Source organism: Ipomoea nil, unplaced genomic scaffold, assembly GCF_001879475.1.
Source record: "Ipomoea nil cultivar Tokyo-kokei standard unplaced genomic scaffold, Asagao_1.1 scaffold1652, whole genome shotgun sequence".
NCBI lineage: Eukaryota > Viridiplantae > Streptophyta > Magnoliopsida > Solanales > Convolvulaceae > Ipomoea > Ipomoea nil.
In genome coordinates this window covers 12695-34719 of record NW_017618080.1, presented here as the reverse complement: position 1 = coordinate 34719, position 22025 = coordinate 12695, and the positions used below count along the sequence as shown (strand labels likewise).

At 37.8% G+C, this 22025-nt stretch overlaps 1 protein-coding gene across 2 annotated transcripts; it reads left to right on the top strand.

Moving 5' to 3' along the window:
• Window positions 1-15764: 15764 nt before the first annotated feature.
• LOC109191493 (DNA-directed RNA polymerase 2A-like) lies at window positions 15765-19647 on the top strand. Of its 2 annotated transcripts, XR_002055926.1 has the most exons (6): window positions 15765-16019; window positions 16354-16470; window positions 16837-16911; window positions 17178-17267; window positions 18174-18363; window positions 19267-19647. XR_002055926.1 is itself a non-coding variant. In XM_019342151.1 (5 exons), exons 1-5 carry the CDS (start codon window positions 15768-15770, stop codon window positions 19291-19293), a joined length of 561 nt encoding a protein of 186 aa, XP_019197696.1. In that variant the 5' UTR covers window positions 15765-15767; the 3' UTR covers window positions 19294-19647. The 2 variants fall into 2 exon arrangements, 1 of the variants encoding a protein (XP_019197696.1); XM_019342151.1 differs by lacking the exon at window positions 18174-18363.
• Window positions 19648-22025: the final 2378 nt, after the last annotated feature.

Here is a 22025-nt window from a genome sequence, read left to right as displayed (position 1 = left end):
ACATCCTCCAAGGGCTCAAGCCTAAGACTTTTGAGGAATTATCTAGTCGCGCCCACGATATGGAGTTAAGCATAACAACTAATGGTGGACAAAACATACCCATTCAAAGCTTCTACAATGGGGGCAAGAGTCATGATGACGTTGAAAATGGCGGCAATGCCTTTAAAAAATATGAAAGCATGGATGCTATGCATGTGAATATTCAACCAGCTAGGATATTCACTGAAGCTACTAGTGAGTCTAAGGATACTTCTAGATCATTGCAGGGTAGTAGAAGGCTTTCTTTCAGGGAAAGACAAAACAAGAAGTATCCATTCTTGGATGCTGATGTCCCACATATGTTTGATGAGCTACTAAAGCACAATCTCGTTGATTTGCCAGAAATGAGGCGACCACACGAGGCATCAATGGTGGATGATTCGAGTTATTGCAAGTATCACAGACTTGTCGGACATCCAATTGAAAATTGCTTTGTCTTTAAGGATAAAGTAATGGAGTTAGCTCGAGATGGGAGAATTGAACTTGCAGATGCCACAGCAAGCGCTAATCAAGTTTCCATCTCATGCGGTAAATCTACTTCGCTACTCATTGAGAGGAACAATGTGAAGGGAAATAGAAAAGGACACAAGTGTTTATTCCCTCTTGACATCAAGTCTTATGATACCAAACCCGAGTATGATACTTGGCATGGTATTAAGCATGCTAAACAACACCACGTTGATGATGCGACACGACCATCTAAGCAAGTTATGAAAAGGTGGGTCAAGAAAAGAATGTTAAAGGGCTCTATTGATGGGAGGACTTGCGGCCACCATATAAAAGCACGAGTTCCAGTCACATTGGCGGATTACGTGCCAAAGCGGTTCCATATTACTCCAACTAACCAAGGAATGAAGATGAAAATTCCTCTAATCAACCCGTATGCTAGAGAAGAATGTGCCTCAACACATTATACCACAATATGTGATGGAGGAAATATTCTTCAAGCTTCCTCAATGTGAATTGAAAACTTCATCATATTCCTTAAAGACTCCCCGGCACGAGTCAAAACTGCCTCATATAACTTCAAGACTCCCCGGAATGAGTCAAAACTGCCTCATATTACTTCAAGGCTCCCCGGCATGAGTCGAAACTGCCTCATATCCCACAAGGCTCCTTGGCACGAGTTGAAATGACCTTATAGTTTCGAGACTTCCATGCACTACATACTTTCAAGCAGTGTATGCTCTCAAGTGGCATGTCCAAGAAACTCTCGAGGGGGCAATTTGTAGACACAGAAAATTTGAAGCCGACAAGTGGACCGATTAAATCATTATCAAGCCCAATTTCAGGGTTAATCATTAGTCCAATTTAATTATTAATTGGGCTATGATAATTAAATTAATTTAATTAGTCCAAGTAAATTTGATTTGGGCTATTGAATTAATTAATTAATTGGTCCAAGCCCATTTCATAATTGAATTATAATTATAATTATAATTTAAATATAATATGATTTTATTATATTTGAATTAGATAATTATAATTTAATTTGAATTTGAATTAGATGATAGAATAATGAACCTAGACTTGATTTTGGCAAGGTTCATTTTAGTAGATAATTAATTAATTTAATTAAATAAATATTAGTGGAGTTTGTTGAGGGATTTTAGTTACAAACTTCACTATAAATAGAGCCTCAATTCCATTCTTCAAATGACACCTTAATTACATTGAGAACAACTTGAAGACTTGAGAGCTTGAAGACATTGAAGAACGCTTGACAACTTGAAGGCTTGAAGATTTGAGAGCTCTTTTGAAGGCATTTGAAGATCTGGAAGAATTAAAGGCATTGAAGGCATTTTTTGCAGGTTTTAAAGATCTTGAAGCAACTTGAAGCCTTTTTGTAGAGTTTATTGCTTCGGAGCTTGACGTTTGCTATTGAAGATCATGCCGTTTGAATCCCGGAAGCTACGCCGTTTAAATCCCGGAGGCTACGCTATTTGAATCCTGGAGGCACTTCAATAGATAACGGCATTGAAGAACGCTTGAAGACTTGAACGCATTTTTGTTGATTTTGCAGGCAATTTGAATCCATTGCAGGGCTGATTACTTCTAAATTATTGACGCTCGTTGTTGGAAGTCGTGCCACTTAGATCCCGGAAGCTACGCCACTTAAATCCCGGAGGCACGCGCCACTTAAATCCCGGAGGCTACGCTATTTGAATCCCGGAGGCACTTTCATAGATAACGTCAGTGAAGAATCAAAGGACTAGACAGAGATTTTGTACCTGCATTGAATTATACACACGCTGTACACGGAATTTTGTGAATATATACAAAGTTTACTATTTTGTGTTTACAAGCCCCGTTCAATTTCTCACTAAAATAAGCAACTGGTTTCCCCCCTTGCATGAGGACAGCCCCTATACCCACCCCGGAGGCATCACAATCTATCTCAAATGTGGTCTCAAAGTTGGGAAAAGCAAGTACTGGTGCTGTGCACAACTTTTCTTTTAGTACGCTAAAGGCACGTTCCTTCTCATCGCCCCATTGAAAACCTACACCCTTTTTTATCACCTCGGTTACTGGTGCAGCAATAGTACTGAAATTTTTCACAAAGCGGCGATAAAAGCTCGCAAGGCCGTGAAAACTACGTACTTCACCAACATTCCTCGGTGTTGGCCAATCATGAATAGCCTCAATTTTAGCACTATCTGCCACAATCCCATTGGCATTGATAATATAGCCAAGGAAATGTACAGATGAGGTGCAGAATTCACACTTCTTCAAGTTAACATACAGTTTATGCACTCTCAACACATAAAAAACCTCTTTCAGATGCCTAACGTGCTCTTTAAGGCTCTTACTAAAAATTAGGATATCGTCAAAATAGACCACCACACTTTTCCCTATGAAGTCTCAAAGCACGTGGTTCATGAGCCTCATGAAGGTACTAGGTGCATTGGTAAGGCCAAACGGCATAACAAGCCATTCATATAGACCTTGCTTGGTCTTGAAGGCTGTTTTCCATTCATCTCCTTCATGAATTCGTATTTGGTGATATCCAGATTTCAAATCAATTTTGGAAAAAAAAACATGCACCATATAGTTCATCTAACATATCATCAAGGCGTGGAATAGGAAAACGATATTTAACAGTAATTTTGTTGATTGCTCTACAATCAACACACATACGCCACGACCCATCTTTTTTTGGGTACCAGAAGAACTGGAACTACACAAGGGCTTAAGCTTTCCCTTATATGCCCTTTAGCTAACAACTCATCCACCTGTTTTTGAATCTCTTTAGTTTCTTCCGGATTACACCGGTAAGCTGGTCTGTTTGGCAATGGTGCCCCTGGCACCAAGTCAATTTGGTGCTCTATACCCCACACAGGTGGTAATCCCTCAGGCATTTCTTCAGGGAAAATATCTCCATACTCCTGCAACAAAGAAGAAACAGCATTGGGCAAATGCTCGAAATTAGTTGTTTGGGCACTAGGCCCGTTATAAAGCATTAAATATATAGGCCTTCCCACTCTAATGGCATTTTCCATTACTCTTTTTTTACTAAAGAAATTTTGTTTTTCTTTTTTCTTTTCACTCATTTCTTTTGCACTCAAATTTTCCGTTTTCTCACTTTTTTTCCTCTCTTATTTTTCTTTCTCAATTGCTTTCTTTTGGACCTCATAAATTTGTTGCGGTGTCATTGGAGTAAGAGTGATTTTTCTGCTGCGGTGTTCAAAGGAGTATCTATTGTGGAAACCATCATATATGCACGACTTTTCTATCATACTGCCAAGGCCTCCCTAATAGCAAATGTGCAGCCTGCATAGGAACAACATCACATAAGATCTCATCTTCATACTTCCCCATCTTGATTGGAACCAGCACTTGTTGATCCACTTTAATGTCCCCTGTTCTTATTCAACCATTGCAATGAATATGGAAGTGGATGTTTTCGCATATCTAATCCCAATTTGGTTACCAATTCAGCACTTGCTACATTCGCACAGCTTCCTCCTTCAATGATTAAGTTGCAAACCTTTCCATGAACAAAGCACTTGGAATGGAAGATGTTCTCACGTTGATCATCTTCCCCTTTGGCCTGAATATTAAGTAATCTCCTTACCATCAAAGCTTATCCATCTACCGGTCCCACGTATCCCTCATCGCTTCCTGAATTGGACTCCTTTTCATTAGCAGATTCTGCTTCTATATTGTCTCTAGGATCACTCTGTTCATGCTCGGAATCAGTCACAATTATTCTTTTCTTGACCGTCATATTGAACTTGTTTGGACATTCCTTAGCAATATGTCATCTTCCCTGACATTTAAAACACTTAATAATACTAGGCTTTGTAATTTTTTCTTTACCTTTATCTCTTTGCTCTCGGGACTCTTTTGGCTTGCTAGATTCAACTTTAGAATCCAGTTTGTTTCTATCCTTGTGTCGCCACGAAGAACTTGATTGAGTCCGAATTATCCTCCTCTTAAGTGTTCGTTCAATCTTGATGGCCAATTGGACCAACTCCTCGTAATCCACATAGTGTTGCTTGTCAACCTCGTCTTTGATCTCCCAATTCAGTCCTCTATGGAAACGTGCCATGGATTGCTCTGAACTCTCATCAATATTAAGTCTGGTCATGAGCTTATTCATTTCTTGAACGTACTCGGGTACACTGCGTGATCCTTGTACCAACCCCTCAAGTTGTTGGTACAGCTCTCGTTGATACCATGAAGGCATAAATCGCCTTCTCATCATAGCCTTAAGTTGCTGCCAAGATGCAATAGGATCTTCTCCATTCCTCATTCTGTCAGCCACAACTTTTTCCGACCAAATGGTAGCATAATCAGAAAACTCAAGAATGGCTAATTTCAATTTCTTTCATTCAGAATATCTATGACACTCAAACACTCTCTCCACCTTATTCACCCACTCCAAGTAAGCTTCAGGATCATTTTTCCCTTGAAATTTAGGAATAGACATCTTAATTTTTCCCATGTCATCATCACTACCCTCTATAGCTCTATTTCCTCCTCCTCTATGTCTCCCTCTCTCCGGATTCCTCACAACTTCTTCCTCATTATCCCCCTCACTACCTCCCTCACTATCATTCTCCCTCCCATTTTGCCCTCTATTTTGAGCTCGTACACCATTTTGATTTCCATTCACTTCTCCCTCCATTATCTCAATTCGTTCTGTCAACCCATCAAACCTTCTATTAACCCTCTCAAACTCTCCCCTCATAGCCCGCATCATGAACCTCACGTCGGGGCTTACTTGTTGGTCATCCATTTCACTAGGTCCCGACATATTTAACCTGCACAAAACTTGTTAGAAAAAAAAAATAGAGTAATTCAAGGACCTCTCAGCACTCCCTCACTTGCACTCTTTTGGAAGGGGTGATCACTCAGTTTCTTACCACTCGTGTATCTGACTCTCTATTAATCTCACTAAAGTTCACACAAGATGACAAACAAGGCTTCGTCCTTCGAGTTCTTGACGGGTTCCTCAAGTCTAACCAAAAGTACTCTAAATGGGACTAAAACATAACAATTTGGATAAAGGTGAAAGGCTAGGGTATGGTCAATTTAGGCTAGAATGTGTTGTTCAAGTGTGGCTCAAAAGGAAAAACAGATAAGGCAATACTTCCAAACAAGAATTACTGGTTGATAGATGATAAATATAAGGATGAAACAAGTAATGACAAGAATCCAACATTTTTTTTTTTTTTTTGTATTCTTCTATTTTTTTTTTTTTTTTTTTTGATTTCTTTCTCTCTTTTTTTTTTTTTTTTTTTTTTTTGTTTTGATTTCTGCAAAGATCACTTCAAATCGATAGGAAAACAAGGAAACAGCAAGAATAAACAAAAGTTCAAGCTACACAAGAATTGGCATAATCTGGACAGAAAAAGCTAAAAACGGGATGAAACTTTGAGAATTTTCTGGGAATAGATGGTAACGAATATTCACTCAATTTTTTTCAGATTCGAAGTTCAACAAGTGTACTAAATGCAGAAAAACATTCAGATAGAAAAGACACAGGAACCTATTTTTTCGGATTTTCAAAGTTGATTGCGCAAAACTGCGAATTTCAGTAAACTTGACGAAACTTTGACAATTTTCTGGGAACAGATGGTAACGAATTTTCACTCAATTTTTTCCAGATTTCAAGTTCAACAAGAGTATGAAATTCAGGAAAAAATTCAGACAAAAAGGAGACTATAAAGTATTTGTTTCGTATTTTCAAAGTTGACTGCGCAAATCTGCAAATTTCAGGCAGTTTGTGTTTTAAACTAAAATTTGAGAAGAAATTTTGTAACCTCTTGAAGAGTGAGAGCAACTTGGCTCTGATACCAAATTTGATGTGATCCGTGGTGCAAGCTTTGTCGTTGTAAGCCTTCGAGTTTTGCAGCAGCAAGCCGAGCTCCTCACGCCATTCTTGTATGTTGGGTTGTTTGGGTGTTTGGGAAAGTTTATGAGGGTTTACGGGGTTTCTTTTTTGTTGGTTTTTAAGATAGCCTCGGCCACACCTGGTTTATGGTGATACGAGGGAGTTTTAGACGCCACAAAGGGAAAACCTTTGATAAGTCAGAAGAACCTTGAAGAACTCAAGGAGGAGAGCAATCTTGTTGCCAAAAAAATTTCAACGTAATCTGATTTCCCCTAGAAGTTACATTGTTTTAAGCTATCACATGTTGTGCCAAGAAATTAGGCCAAACAATCAGCAAAAGACTAGGGAATACAAAGTTGAATAGGAAACAGAAAAGATGATCAAGTCTAGCCTAAAAAGGAGGAGCCCTAAACTGCCAGGACTCTTTATGTAACTTCCCGTGAGTGCAGCTCGAACCACCTTCCGTAACCAAGCTCGGCTCAACCATTGTATTATTGTTCAGAGAGTCTCCTTTCAGCTCATATAAGGCTTGTGACGTGTAAATGAGTGAGTTGACGCGCACGGGCCTTAAATTATTGTTGCGCCAGATTTTCAGCAACTTTGTAAATTGACATTGAATGTCTAATTGCAACCTAGCCCCATTGTAGACACTTGGGGTGACAATTGGTCACAAATATGAGACAATTTAATTAAAATGGACACCAATTAAATTGATCACACGGCCATCGTGCCCATCCGAATATCCAACCTCAAAATTGGCTTGTATGAGCGCACTCACAGAATCTTGCAACCACCTAGCTCTAGTCCGCGTTGTAGGACCATCCAAAACGTGTTGTGGATCTCTACTTTCATCACCATCGTTGTCCTCAACACTACAGGATCAGCATCGATCATAATGGTAAGTTAGGGGTTCGCCGCCTTACCTTGATGCTATAATTATGGGGGACTCTTAAGCTAAGCATAGAATAGAGTAAGGAGAAGTTAAGCAGACAATGATAGATAAACTCACAGCCTCACCACGCGTCCTAAGATTCTTATGTTCTATGTATTCAAACACCTAGAGTTAAAACTTAACATCTTAAAGCCTCAAGCTTAGAGTATTATCCTAGATGCAGCCTGGATTCTTAAAGTCTAACTCTTAACATCCCAGGTATGTAAGTACCTAAAGTTCAAGCTTAATGTCTCAAAGTCTTATCCTAAAGGCATTGTCCTAGGGTCGAACTTAGGCTCGGATACCAACGGTAACACCCTTAATTTTTAAAACATTTAAAACTTATCGAATAAAGGCGAATCTATTACAAATCCCCAAACAGAGCATAAACTAAACATAATAGGCGGGGTGCTATGCCACATCTGAGCTAGAGAACTCAGATGCACAGGCTAAACTATCTAACAAAACGTAAACCACAAATAATATCCAAATACAAATCAAGGCATGCAGGCCATCTCATTAAGGCTAGAATTAACTAAACTAAGTCCACGAATCCGATTAGTGTGCTCTGAATCTACTCAACTGATCCTGAAAAACATTCGGTGTAACAACCGTCAGCGAATAATGCTGGTAACCCACTCCAATGCGTTAAGTACAATATAGGTAGTTACAAGAAATCATTTTAAAACTGGAATACATATATACTTACGACACTCTAATTTTAATCAAAGATCAAGACTCAAGACACAATAACAGACTCAACAGTATAGAACAATCATAAAGACTAGCATGCGTCCTAAGAACACGTTGGGAGACATAACAGACAGATAAGCATATAAATAGCAAATAGAGACAACAAAGGCATTCAAGACAATCAGTTAGCAAGTAATCAACAAAGCACACTATCCATCTTCCAACCTTATACCAAGTTCCAACCTTATACCAAGTTCCAACCTTGTCGCTCCCCTCCGTCCTTATATCAGTTCCAACCTATACCTCCAGGCCACCCTTATATAGTCCACGAATCCGACTAGCGCGCTCCGAAGCTACTCAACTGATCCTCTTAGCCTTAATCAATCCTCCCTTGGCTATTAAGGTTATTCTCTAAGATTTCCATCCGATTGAACTCCCTAGGCTTGGTGGTGGGGAATATCTTGGGAATAATTTCGTGTAATATAACTGTGGGTGGTAAGTGTTCTAATTGCTTTCTAATCCTCTATTTATAGAGTTAGGAACCCTAATCAGAGTCTGAATAGTAAAGAACTACTTTCTATTCCTAATAGGTATATAGGTCTAGGATTCCTAATTAGAATCTGACTAGTAAAAGGTCTACTCTCTTTATTCCTAATAGGTTTAAGACTCTAGTTTAGGAAAGTGTCCACGATCCATGGTTGACCACATTAATTAATTAAAGGGAATCCTAACCAAATTAAATCCTTTTTATTTATTATTAACAAAATTTATTAAATAATTAATCCGGGATTAAGGGCCGTAAAAAGGGGTGGTACACTCCCGCCGGCGAGCACCACTGTTCCAGCATGTATTCCAGCAGGTGGTCGTCCACCCGCTGGAACGGCGACCTTTTCCGGCGGGTGGTCGAGTGGGGGTTCGTCCCCCCACCGACTACCCGCTGGAACGTTATTCCTAGGCATAATTCCCCCTTCGGGAATTCATCAATTTTACCAAAAATCAAGTCCAAACACACATCAATAACAATAGGGACTTGAACACATAAAATAAACCAAGGACTAACTGTAACACCCCCATTTCTTAAACTACATAAACTGTTGAAAATACATATAATTTTTTTATAAAACAAATATAATTGCGGAAGCGAAAATAAAACTAAAAGAAACGGAGAATGCTACCGCCATGTTCAGGAATTTCTTTTATACCCAAACGCTAAGGCTAAAAATAACTAACTAAAAAAACTCAAGATATGTACTAGTACAAAAATAACTAACAATTCAACTGTCTAACTAATAAATGATATCTTTATAGGTGGTTCGCTCATTCTCATGCCCAGTGCTCATGCAAGAGTTCCTGCAAAAACAATTAAAAAATAGAAAACAAAGAAACACACAAATTCAGCATTAAGCTTGTAAGATCTACTTCACCCCGTAAAACATTTTGCACATAGCATATAACACATAGGAGCATATAGTTTGCATCTAGAATGACCCCTTTAAACATTTTTATTTTCGTCAACAATACCAAATCAGTATTTCTCACAATAGGAATTTTAGGAACCTTTCAAAAGTAATTTTTTTTTCCAACATGGAGGAACACCAATCTCAATGCAACGGGCAGGGTCTTGTTTCATCAAGCCCTAGTGAACAGTAATCACTCTACTAAACACTACACAAAATCCCATTAAATCTCAAATAAGGGGCAGGGTCATAATTATTTAAGCCCAAGTGAACAGTAATTCTCTTTACTGAACACTACTAAAAACTCCCATTTAAACCAACCAAATAATGGGCAGGGTCTTATTTAATAAGCCCTAGTGAACATTAATAAATCTACTGAACACTACGCAAAAATCCCATTTAAGTGGAACAGAACTAATACCTTAAGTGTGCACACCCCCAATGGGTAGTAGTTCTAGTAGCCAGGATACGTTTCTACTGACTACTACTCAACAGGGTAAATACCATAGTGGTACACTCCGCTAACCCTCCTCAAAACAACAGGACTAAATGTCCTAATGAGACAGGATATGTTTCTACTGCTATTGAGTCGGTATATTCAACCGCTCACTCCACAACAAACTGGGTCATAACCCAAGTATCCAGAATTTCACAACAGGATACTACACAAGTCCTAAGAATCAATTTAATTTATCCGGCATCTTTATAAAAATGATAACAATACTGATATTTCTCAAGAAAGCAAATTCTCAACACCTCAAATAAGGAACTGACAGAACTTTTCAGAAGGTATGACCTGAATTGCAAAATTTACTGAGAAAAATTGGTAACACATTTTCACATGAAATTTTCCAGATAATAGGCACAGTGAGTCTAGACTACACACAAAAAGTTTCAAGCCAATCCAAGGCGTAGAAGTATTTTTCCCTAAATATTTCCTAACACTGCGCCAGACAAAAATTGAACTGGCAACACACTGTGATGTGGATCTTTGGGATGAACTTGAGAGTCGATTCACCAAAGAGTCCTCCGGTTGCCCGATATTTTCCTCACCAAAACAGCAGGAACAACAATTATGGTTAATGGGTGTTGGAGATGGAATTGGTTAATGTAGGGGCTGGGTTTGGGATTATTTTTGTGTTTTTGTGTAAGGATATTTCCGCCACACCTTGGTCTTAGGTGATAAGGAATGGATAGCACCACATGATTGGTATTATCTTGATAAGCCTAAAAGAACATCTCCCAAATCACATGAGAGAAAACAAAACGCCTTAGCATTTCTTTCATTCATCTTCATTCATCTCTATATCTAAAGTTCTGATTGTGTTTAGCCTTTATATAGGCTAATACATAACTTTCAAAGGGAAAACAAAGAGTTAAGAGTCTCCTAATATTAAATTTAACATAAATGCATTTTAAATAACTAAAATAACTACATGACTTCATTTCAATGATGACTATGTTCAATGAGCCTTCTAGGACCTTCTTCTTCATAATTTTTGGACCAACATAATGATCTTTTAGATTGTTGTAGTCATGACCTCATCACACTGCCTCAAATTTACGAAATATTCTGGAAAACCCGAAACATATTTTTAACCAAAATCAAATATAATAAGTCTAGGTTCTCCATAAAAAATTTCAAGCAGAAATACGTTTAGGAAGCATTTTTCACGAACTTTTCTTACCAGCTGCGTCAGTCAGAATTTTCTCAGGCAATGATTAAATTGAGTAAAATTCTTCCCTTTTAATCACCACAAAATCACCATATCACATGTGCAGGGATTTCAAAACATCTAAACTCATATATCTACTCAAATAATATAATCAAATAACTTTCACAACTAAATATCATCAATTTTTCAAAATCACGAATCACATAAACAATTAGAAAAATCAATTTTTGATTTGGGGTAAAAGGATTTTAGTGAACATAAATCTTACCTCTAATAATGTCCAAAAGCAATCACCTAAGCTTGATGATCTTGACATCCCATTCTTGAATCAATTGATAAGAACAAAAGGCTAGGGTTTTATCTATTTAGGAGGGAGGGATTGTGGACAAAGAGAGATAGAAAAATATATTGAATTAGGTTATCTCGAACAATATGACTATTTATTAGACTTAAATTAGGATTATATTATTTATATATATTATTAATAATATAACCGCTTCGTACAGTAATACAACTTACACATATTTTAGAATTTGGTTTGCTATATATTCTAGGGCGTATGATTACATATATAATTACGAAATTATGAGTGTAGTTGTAGACTATTATGTTATATATATACGTACAAATATATGTAACTAGGAAAATATATATGTTAGGAATATGAAACTATTACGCTCAAATATATAATAATATTCCTAAAATAATATGGAGTAAGAGACTATAAATAATCTTGTCACGTACGCACGTACGGTCCTCGTACAGTGCCCAGAAAATATGGGGTATCACACTAACACAATTGAACCCTAAACACAAGCTCTAAACATGCCAAGACTCAAGGGTAACACATAATTGTTCAAGAGCATCAAGAACCTCAAGGACAACAAGAAACAACCATATAAAACCCTAAAGACAAGCTCTAAACATGCTCAAATGCAAGAACATGCATATAAACACATTATGAATATCAAGAACATCATGATTATCAAGAAACCACAATATAAACCCTAAGACAGGCTCTATCAAGGAATAGTCACAAGATCACACATACAATCATTCAAAGAAGCCATTAAATAAAAGATATCAAGGAAAATAGGTTTTGTATGACATGGGTTACCTTTTTGCTTAATTAAACTTCTCACAACTCCTAAGATCTTTCCTATCGATCTTTTTTAAGCTCGATGACAAGGGAATTCTTTGTCTAGATTCTGGGAGGGGATTTTCGGGTGGTAGGGAGAGAGATGGGGAAAAGAGGGTTGTAAAGGCTTTCTAATTCCCTTTATATATGTTTAGGATTCCGAATTAGAATCTGATTAATAATGGGCTCTCCTTCTTTATTCCTAACAGACTTTAAGGTTTTAATATAGACAAGGGTCCACGGTCCACCATGGACCATACCCATTAATTAAGGGGTCCCGGGCCGAATTAAATCCTTCTTAATTACTCCTTAACGGATTTAATTAAATAATTAATTCGGATTTAAAGGGTAAAAACACGGGGTGTTACACTCTTCGCCCCGAACAAGAAGCTTCTTCCTTGAACCTTGGACACGACGCGATCAACAAGGCAAGTAGTCTAGAAAGTAGATTGTGTGGCAACACTCAAAGTATTGTTAAAAACCGGAGAAGTGGTTCGTCATGAGGCTTATGCCATGCCAAACCAACCAAAACTCGTTCCAGTGCTAGCTAGCTTACTCAACTCAACTCTAAACATTGTATAGGCCAAAGCATTCAATCAGGAGGTTTCAATACACTTTCGTTTCCAAACAAGCAGAAATCTATGATCACTCAAGTTAGGAGGTAACTAAGATTTCAAAAGGAGTTTACCTTGGTCCCTAGCTCCCAAGCTAGAGGCTCCCAAAGGTCCGTGTATACCTAGTCTGGTCTCCACGGCGGACATCCTTCGGTCCAGTGAGCGAACCGAGATGTTCAGTGACGAGAACCCTTCCTCAATTATCCGGTTTTGCCTCATGATTTGTGCTAGGATGGGGTCATTGGTTGCCCTCCCATTGTGTTTTTCATCGGGTCTACTTTCCCTTCGAGTGGGCTCTGTGTAGCCCGGTTCATTGCCTTCCTCTTCTTGCTCTTGCTCTTCATGTTCCTCGTCCTCTTGGACGGCTTGCTTCATTTTCTTGTTCGGGATACCCAACTGCTCCATTAGCATTCTCTGCTCGGCTATGGGCTTCTTTATTACCTCCTCGAGGGTGATGTAATTTCCCTCACCAAATGGTAATTGTTGTTTGCGGCGGAGGTTTTGGGCATTGAAGATCATCCCGCCTATGGGTTTAGCCTCAGACTGGCTCACATTTATCCCATTTTTCATCATGATCTAACTTAGGATCATACCATAGGGCAAGGTTAGCTTGTTGTTGGTTTTGTAGAACTCCATATGTTTGAACATAAGGGCAGACAAATTGAATTTGACCTTGTGCTTAAGGAAGTAAGCAAATGTGCATTCTAGGCTCCCAACATCCTTGCTCTTGTTATTGTTGGGCAACAGACTGTCTGTCACAAGCATTACTAAGACTTTTTGCTCAGCGGTTAACAATTGCTTGTTTGGCCTCGTGGCCATGGTAATTCCGTCTTCCCTTCCCAACAAATAACTCAAGTGATCCTTGTACCCAAATGTTCGAGTACAAATCCAAGCTTTTAGGTCGTATTTTGATACGCCCGTGGTGGTTAATTTTACGAGTTTGGCCAATCGGGCTTCACTCAACACCAATTTCTCACCCCGGACTTTGGAGGTGATTTCCAACTTGTCCCCATTTTTGGTGGCTACCATGTGGTGGTAGAATTCTTTTACCAACTCGGAGTACGTATCGCATTTTATATCCAAATACACTCCTAACAAGCCTTGAAATTTAAGCTTATCAACCAATTCTTTAGAGAATTGATCGGGTTTGAGTGCTTTACCTTCCAACACCGTATAATCGGCTTCATTCCATTCTGGGTTCCAGGCGTTAGCGGGTCTCCTCGGCATTGATAGAAGCACTAGAGGGTGGTTGTGATTGGGGCTTGCCTTTCCGGCGATAATTCCGGTGGTCACGTTGGTGGGCTGCTCGGTGGTTGCGACGGTGAACTACGGACGACGGGGTTACGTGCACGGGGCATGGGCGACGGTTGCAGCGTTGCGGTGGCAGCGACAATTCGGCATGGCTGGTTTGTTTGACAAGGGGGGTGGCTGGGCGGTGTTTGGCCGGTTCCTCGTCGACGGCGGTGGCTGGGTTTCGAACGGGGGATGGTCAGGTGGCGGACGGGTGGTCGGTGGCTGGGTGGTTGAGGGGATGTTGGGGGTGCTCGTGTAACACCCCCGATTTTCACGACATTTTAAAAGCTTAAAAGTATAAAACAAGGTAACTAATAGGTAGCAATAAACTTAAACCACAGCGGAAGTCTTTAATTAAAAACGGGAAAACCAATGAGTGTTATGCTATATTCACCTCAACGTGAATGCACAGGCAAGTCTAAAACCAACAATCTATTTTGTTCAACAACCGTGGCACACAGGCCAAAACACTAACTACATTGTTCAAGGGAGCTAAACTACCAACACTATCGCACTCGTCATATCTACTCAGGACCTGTAAAGTACATAAAGAAAGGGGACGACGCCCGGTCAGCGAATAATACTGGTAACCCATCAATACGCGTTAAGTAGCAAATATAGATAGTATAATACAAAACCATTTTCGAAACGGAATACAGTATATATCAGTTTCAAAGCCATAATGAGAAGTCAACTGCAAAGACTCTATTCCACTCTCAAAAAAACAAGGGAAATCAACATCCCAAAACAACGTCAAGACAAGGACAACAACAGAACAACTCAACACCGCTCAAGATGTAATATACTGATCACAAAGCAGAAAACATCACGGTAAAGACAACAACATTAACAAATACAACTCGAGGTGTATTCTACTGATCACAAAGTAGAATACCACTCGACATGCTTATCAGAAAAGGATAGATATTCACACATTGGCACTACATGCCACAGTGACACTTCATGTCACAAGTTCCAACCTTATGCCCTGTTCCAACCTTATGGCTACCCCCAACCTTATTACAGTTCCAACCTTTACCTCCGAGTGTCACCCTGTACTTCCAAGTCCAACCTTTTGCCTCTTAGAACCGTCGTTCCCCCACTACTACAGAATTCACATACAACGTCGGACTTTTAACGTCAGCTATATATATAGCCGACGTTAAAAGTATTTTCTATTATTTTTTTAAAAAAAGTATATAACGTCGGCTATTAATTAATAGCCGATGTTATATGTTACAAATAGAAAAGTAAAAAAATAAAAACAATACGACGTCGGCTATTAAAATAGCTGACGTTGTAAGTTTTTTTTTTTTTTTTTTTTTTTTTGAAAGCTACTGGTTCTATTACATTGTAGTATCTGTTTATATACTTTCTCAACCTACTGAAACACAAAGAACCAATAACGCCTCCACTGAGGCTCGAACTCATAATCTTCCAAATGGACGTTGTAAGTTAAATTATTTATTTTTTAAAATTTGTTTTAACCCTATGACATCGGCTATTAACTAATAGCATATGTCGTAGGGTTTTTAAAACCCTTATAATAAACGAAAATATTCATTTGTTTCAAACCTTTCTACGGCATGTACTTCATCTTCCCCGCCTCCACTGCGACATCGCCTTCACCGCCACAGCCACACGTCGCCACCGCGCCCATCGACACCGTGCGTAGCCACCGCTCACCGCGACACCGCCCAGCGTCACAGCCATCGGTTCGACGCCTCGAGCTTCACCCGCATAGCTATAGCCACCCACCGCACGGCCACAGACACCACGCATCTCCGCCGCTTCCCGCGGCACCGCGACATCGCCGCCTGCCTTCCCGAATCTCCCAGGTTCGACGCCTCTTTTTTGTTTGTTTTTAATTAATTATTTAAATTTTCTAATTTCTAATTATTATTTGAATTATAATAAATATATTTGAATTTATTTGGTAATTGTATTTCGAATTTTAGGAATTATTAGTATATATTTTGAATTTTGAATTAGGGTTCTTGTTAATCAGGTTTGGTGTCTTGTCTTCAGTTTATTTCTGCCTATAGTGCCATTATTATTTAAGTTGCTCTTGTTTTCCTTATTGAGCAAACATACCATTTTGTTGATATATAAATATCTTATTCAGTTACCATGTAGTTTTAATAATTGGTGGAATTTGTTGGTGTTGTGTAGGTGGATAGGAAATTGGTGAAGCAAACAGTGATGAAATTGGTGAAGCAAACAGTGGTGGAGTGTGGGGCAATTGATGATGACTCTGAGCTTTTTGGTGCAGCCTGTTATGGTGCAAAAGTATGTGTGTTAGAGCATATTGTATTTAAATTTGTTAATGTGAAGAACATTAGATCCTTGCTTTCCTCGGGGAATTTCATTCGTTGGTGGTAAATTTGTTTTTTTTTTTTTTTTTTTTTTGCATTCAACCAATACATAGATGTGTTCTGATCACAAGCCTGACTATTACAATGGCCATAAAAACTTTATTTAGATCATCACAAATTGCAGTGATTTTTACAAAATGGTTGGAAATTAGGATTGTGTTATCACTTTTGTCAGGTGTTAGTTGTAACAACACCATGGTGGATAATGAAATATGACTTAAATTGAGTAGTCAATGACTACCAAATGATTTTTTTGACGAGCAATTTTTTTGATGACTAGGTCACATTGACTGCACTAGGGGAGATGTTTCAAGCTGCACGCAGTATCATGAGCTGGCTTGGAGAATGTGCAAAGGTTTGAAATGGGAGCATTATTGTCTGTGGTATTGCTGTTTGATTGCTAGTAACATTAACCCAACCCAAGTCCCCAACCCCACAGATTGCCACCATTTTAGAATTTGGCATAATACCAACGATTTTCCTTTATTGAAATATGCTACCAGTATAGCATAGGATGCCCTTATGTACCCTTTGTTAGCATCCATTGCTTATTCTAGTTTGTGCGTGGAACATTTATTTTGATGCGTATTTTCATTTCTATTAACTACAATGTTTCAATAGGTCATTGCTTCTGAAAACCATCCTGTTCGATGGACAACTCCTCTTGGACTTCCAGTTGTGCAGCCGTACCGCAAGATTGGAAGGCACCTTGTAAGTGTTGTACTGTTATTGCTGCATGAGTATGAGTATGTGTATTTGTTTCAGTAAAAACATGTGATTTTCTATTTAGTTGGTGGAGAGGTACATATATTCTAAACAAAGCTTAATGTTGGACCAACTAAATTGTAATCTAGAATCTGGTGAATAATGCTCAATGTAAGCTCGGATTGAAGTTGGTTTAAAAAGTCTTCTATCTGATTATGGATTTCGAATAGGAAATATGACGCTATTTGAATTATTAGAACATTAAGTTTAAGTCGCTATTGACCCCACTGAAATTTATTAACTATTTAAATAGTGCATACATTTTGAATAAACTTAACTATATGTCAATAGTAATACTGGTTTGCTCTTAATATATACGTTTTAATAGAATTGAGTACAAGTAAAAGTCTGTTCAAATCACTTTAGAGTTGTGTCCTGTGCAATGGCTGAGATTACATGTAGGACTTTGTCATCAGTCTAGCTTTAGTTTTGAAAAAGTAACATGAATATTCATCTGAGCACTTCTAACAAAAAGAGCATAGTTCAATGTGTCATTGGGGACAAGAAACCAATTTATTTGTGCAATTTGTTGCTATATCAAATTACATGGAACTGATGGAAGATTGCTATATCATTATACACTTTATTTTAAGTAGGTGGTTATATATAAATATTCTTAGAGTGACACTAAACAAGCAAAAAACAAGAAATATGAGTTAGTACTGTAGGATATAAGTTATTTTTTGTGCCTAAAAGGGTTTCTTTTCTTGTTATCTTCTTCATCGTTTTAGGTTGTGTGCCTCCATATGTTTTCTATGCCTATATAGTACTAGTAATTCTTTTCTTGTTATCTTCTTCATCTTTATGTTGTGCCCCCACATAATATTTATAGCTCACAACTGATTTATGCAGATTTTCTTTGCTGTGTTAAAAAAAGCCTAAGCCTCTCGTTGCCAACAAGTTGCGGCGGTTTGTAAAATCAAAGCATCCTTATGTCGAGCACAACCTTAGTGCTGTAATCAGTATCATTAGGCACTCTATCCAAAATTCTGCTGCATATGAAGCTGCTGCCAAACAGTTAAGAGAAAGGCTTATGGAATCAGTAAGTTCTCAAATTATGCTCAAGATTTTATCTTATGTTATTGCTGGTTTTCCAAAGGGAATTAAAAATTGAGAGAAGATAGGAGTTGGCCTATTAGAGATTAAAAAAAAAAAGAAGGTAAATGAAATTCTATTACTCAAAGCTGTAATTGACAGCAAAGAGGCATGATTTTTACATATAAAAAGAAGGCAATTATTTTTGTTTCTTGTTGTTGGTTTTTTTTTTTTTTTTTAAAATATATTTTTAATTAGTGTTATTAATTATTTGCTATCAAGATTGATCTTGTCTTTAGTGAATGCTTGTTTACTCTCTTAGATCTGTTTGTTTTGAATTTGTCAGCCTTGAGTTCGGGTAGAGAACTATTCTCTCATATGATATGCTATAAAACCTATAATCTAAATGGAAGAACAACCAATTTCAGTCTGAAATGAATATGAGAAATACAGGAAAGATGATAACTTCCATACTCCTGTTAGTATATTTCAATGTCAATATGAACATACTAGCAGTCTAGCATGGAGAAGAACATCCTGGATTTTTCTATGTAGGTAAGATTTCTTTTTCTCTTTATTTAATTCTCTTATCCCTAATAGATACTGCTTCTTTCAACTAGAAAACATAAAAAACTAGCTCTCACTTGCAACCAGTACTGCTAAATTGACAAGGGTTCTCCTCAAACAGAATAAATGTCTGTCTAGCCATATTAATCTAGCAAGCAGAGAACACCAAAATTTTCCATCAATGTTGATTTATTATCTTAGAGCAATCAGCATTCGGCCTAGGATTGGATGTCTTTTTCCCTTTTACCCCATTGATATATATATATATATATATATATATATATATATATATATATATATATACTTGGTAGACAAGTGTTTGATATAAGCCTCATTCTTATAGGTAACCATAAAGGAGGACTATCTGTAGGCAAAGCAATTTCATCTGGTTGCAGTGCAGCTGATCTTGTAATCTTCATCAATTAAGCCTTCAAATCACCAATGAATGCAGTAGATAAGGTGCCTTTCATGTTCTTATTATAGTATATTTGTATTTTTTTCTTGAAATATTCAGATGCTATTACTTTTGTATTCTTTTCATGTGCCTTTTTTATCTTCTCTTTAAAAAATTTCTAATTGATGTCATGTGACTCGTGTCCCTTCCCAAACTGGCACTTTTGTAATGAAGTTACTATGCAAGCTCAGTTGCAGCTCCATTTGATATGCAATGCAAGGATATCATTGTATTAATTGTGAGATTATAAATATTAAATTGTATGTGGGTGTGGTATGATATTTGAACAGGCTTTGAATGTTGTTGTGATATATATATATATATATATATATATATATATATATATATATATATATATATATATATATATATATAGGTGTGGTCATATGGTCAATTATAGGCCATTAGATTAGATAGATCCAATGAATCATATTAATTACGATTTTTTCAGTATTTTCGCGCACATTCTTCTACCCAGCGAATTGTAAGGGTAAACTCGTCATAAAATCACCGGAATAGGAAAAATCACATTGTTGTGTGTTTTATTACACTATTGGTGCATGTTGTCAACATTGTTGGTGTATTCTGGAACCTGGCTGCTATAAATGGCAACTGTATTTATCATAACACGGGAATACACCATTGGTGTGTTTCACTGTAGTGTGTTTTATTACACTATTGGTGTATGTTGTCAACACTATTGGTGTATTCTGGAACTCGCTCATTATAAATGACCACTGTAATTATCATGACACCCCCACTTACCAAAACGCGTGAAAATTCTCAAAATTACCATTGTCGTTAGATTAAACTGATCTAACGACACAAATACGACCACACGATCACACCTAATGACATGACCACATATGAGCGTTCTTCTATATATATATATATATATATATATATATATATATATATATATATATTTCAGCAGTGGGTATAAAGTTATAAACAGACTATTTTTTTTTTTAATTACTTAACACGTCGGTTGTTTACAAAAAACCGACGTGTATGGTAAATAAAAAAAAAGTTAAATACATACGACGTCGGTTAGTGTAAATAACCGACGTCGTATGTATTTAATTTTTATAAAAAATTGACTTACAACGTCGGTTATTTCGTAATAACCGACGTTGAAAGTGGTATTAATTAAATTAAAAAAATATACGACGTCGGTTTTTATTTAACCGACGTCGTATGTTTACTAGCCGACGTTAAATGTCCTAAATAGCCGACGTTAAAAGCCTTCTGTGTAGTAGTGTCCCTCCAACAACCGCCAAACAATATCGCCGAATGCTTAGTACAAGAGGATACTTTGCAATATCATAACACAAAACCGCCAAACATGTGAGCTAAACTCACGATAACCAACCACCAAACTCAATTCATGGCCACTACGAGGACCACATCTGTACCTTGGTGATTAATGTCCCATACCATTAACCGTGCAATCAAGTTACAACCAATACACACAATCTTATCACAGGAATCAATCAATGGATCACAACAAAGATATGAAACCATACTCAACAAGGAAGGATTACAATCCGAAACCAACGATGATCAACACAAGTTATCATTCACAATTGGAAAGAACAAACCACACACGCTAGCATTTCAACATCAATCTAACATGCTTATCAAACGGGTAAACCAAACATAGTTCCTTAGAACATACAAGACTCATCATGGTTCAACGAATCACAAAGTTGAACACTTAGCACGATTAAAGACACCAAATCCTACATGGATTCCTAACATATCGTTCTAGACATACGAAACATCAAGAAGACACTCAAATAGCCCAACAAAACAACATCGGGAGGTCAAAACATCAATTACTGAGTCAAAAGAATCACGGGGAACAAATCCCCAAACAACACAATCATGTACACCGCGGGTGGGGCCACGGGTGGACCTCCACCCGTGGTTCCACCCGCGGGTACCAATACCCACGAGTGGTGTACCCCGCGGGTGGGGCTGCGGGTAGTCCACTGCCCGCCGTTCCGCCCGCGGGTACCAACCAAATTCAAGTCCAAAACACCCAAAATCTTACAAAATACAACAATATGACTTGAATCAAAGGAATAGCCAAGCAATGGCATACAAGAACCCTAATAACAAGCTCTAGATATGCATTCTTACAAGACAATGTATCAAATCTCACATTTCATAGCAAAAATCACAAGTAGAAGTCAAGAAATCATCATATAGGTAAGAAAATAGATTTGTAAAGCATGTGTTACCTCTTGTAGCCTACTACTTCACTTATCACAACCTTACAAGCTTCTCTTAAGGTTCTCCTTCAACTCCAACTTCATAAACACACCAAAAGACAACAAAGATTCCATCTTTAGAAAAAGACACTTAAAAAAATACTAAAAAGACTAAGGGACCAAGGATCTTACCCTCCCTTATGCTCAAACTCAAGAAAGTATGAATCTTGGAGACCAACTTGAAGAATCTAGGATTGCCCAAACTTGGCTTGAAGAAGAAGCCAACAATTTTCTAGAGAGAAGGAAGAGCTTTTGTGTTTAGGGTGTTAGGGAAATGAAATGAAAGATGACTCTAGGTTAGCTTGGAACACAAACATATGGTGAAAAGTCTTCTTTACCCTTACTAAAGTGGAAAGTGTAAGGATACAAGGG

Coding starts and splice junctions, on each gene's coding strand:
- LOC109191493 (XM_019342151.1), top strand. CDS start 15,768: ATGTACTTCATCTTCCCCGCCTCCACTGCGACATCGCCTTCACCGCCA. Junction 16,020..16,353: donor TGCCTTCCCGAATCTCCCAG/GTTCGACGCCTC, acceptor GGTGTTGTGTAG/GTGGATAGGAAATTGGTGAA. Junction 16,471..16,836: donor CAGCCTGTTATGGTGCAAAA/GTATGTGTGTTA, acceptor TTTGATGACTAG/GTCACATTGACTGCACTAGG.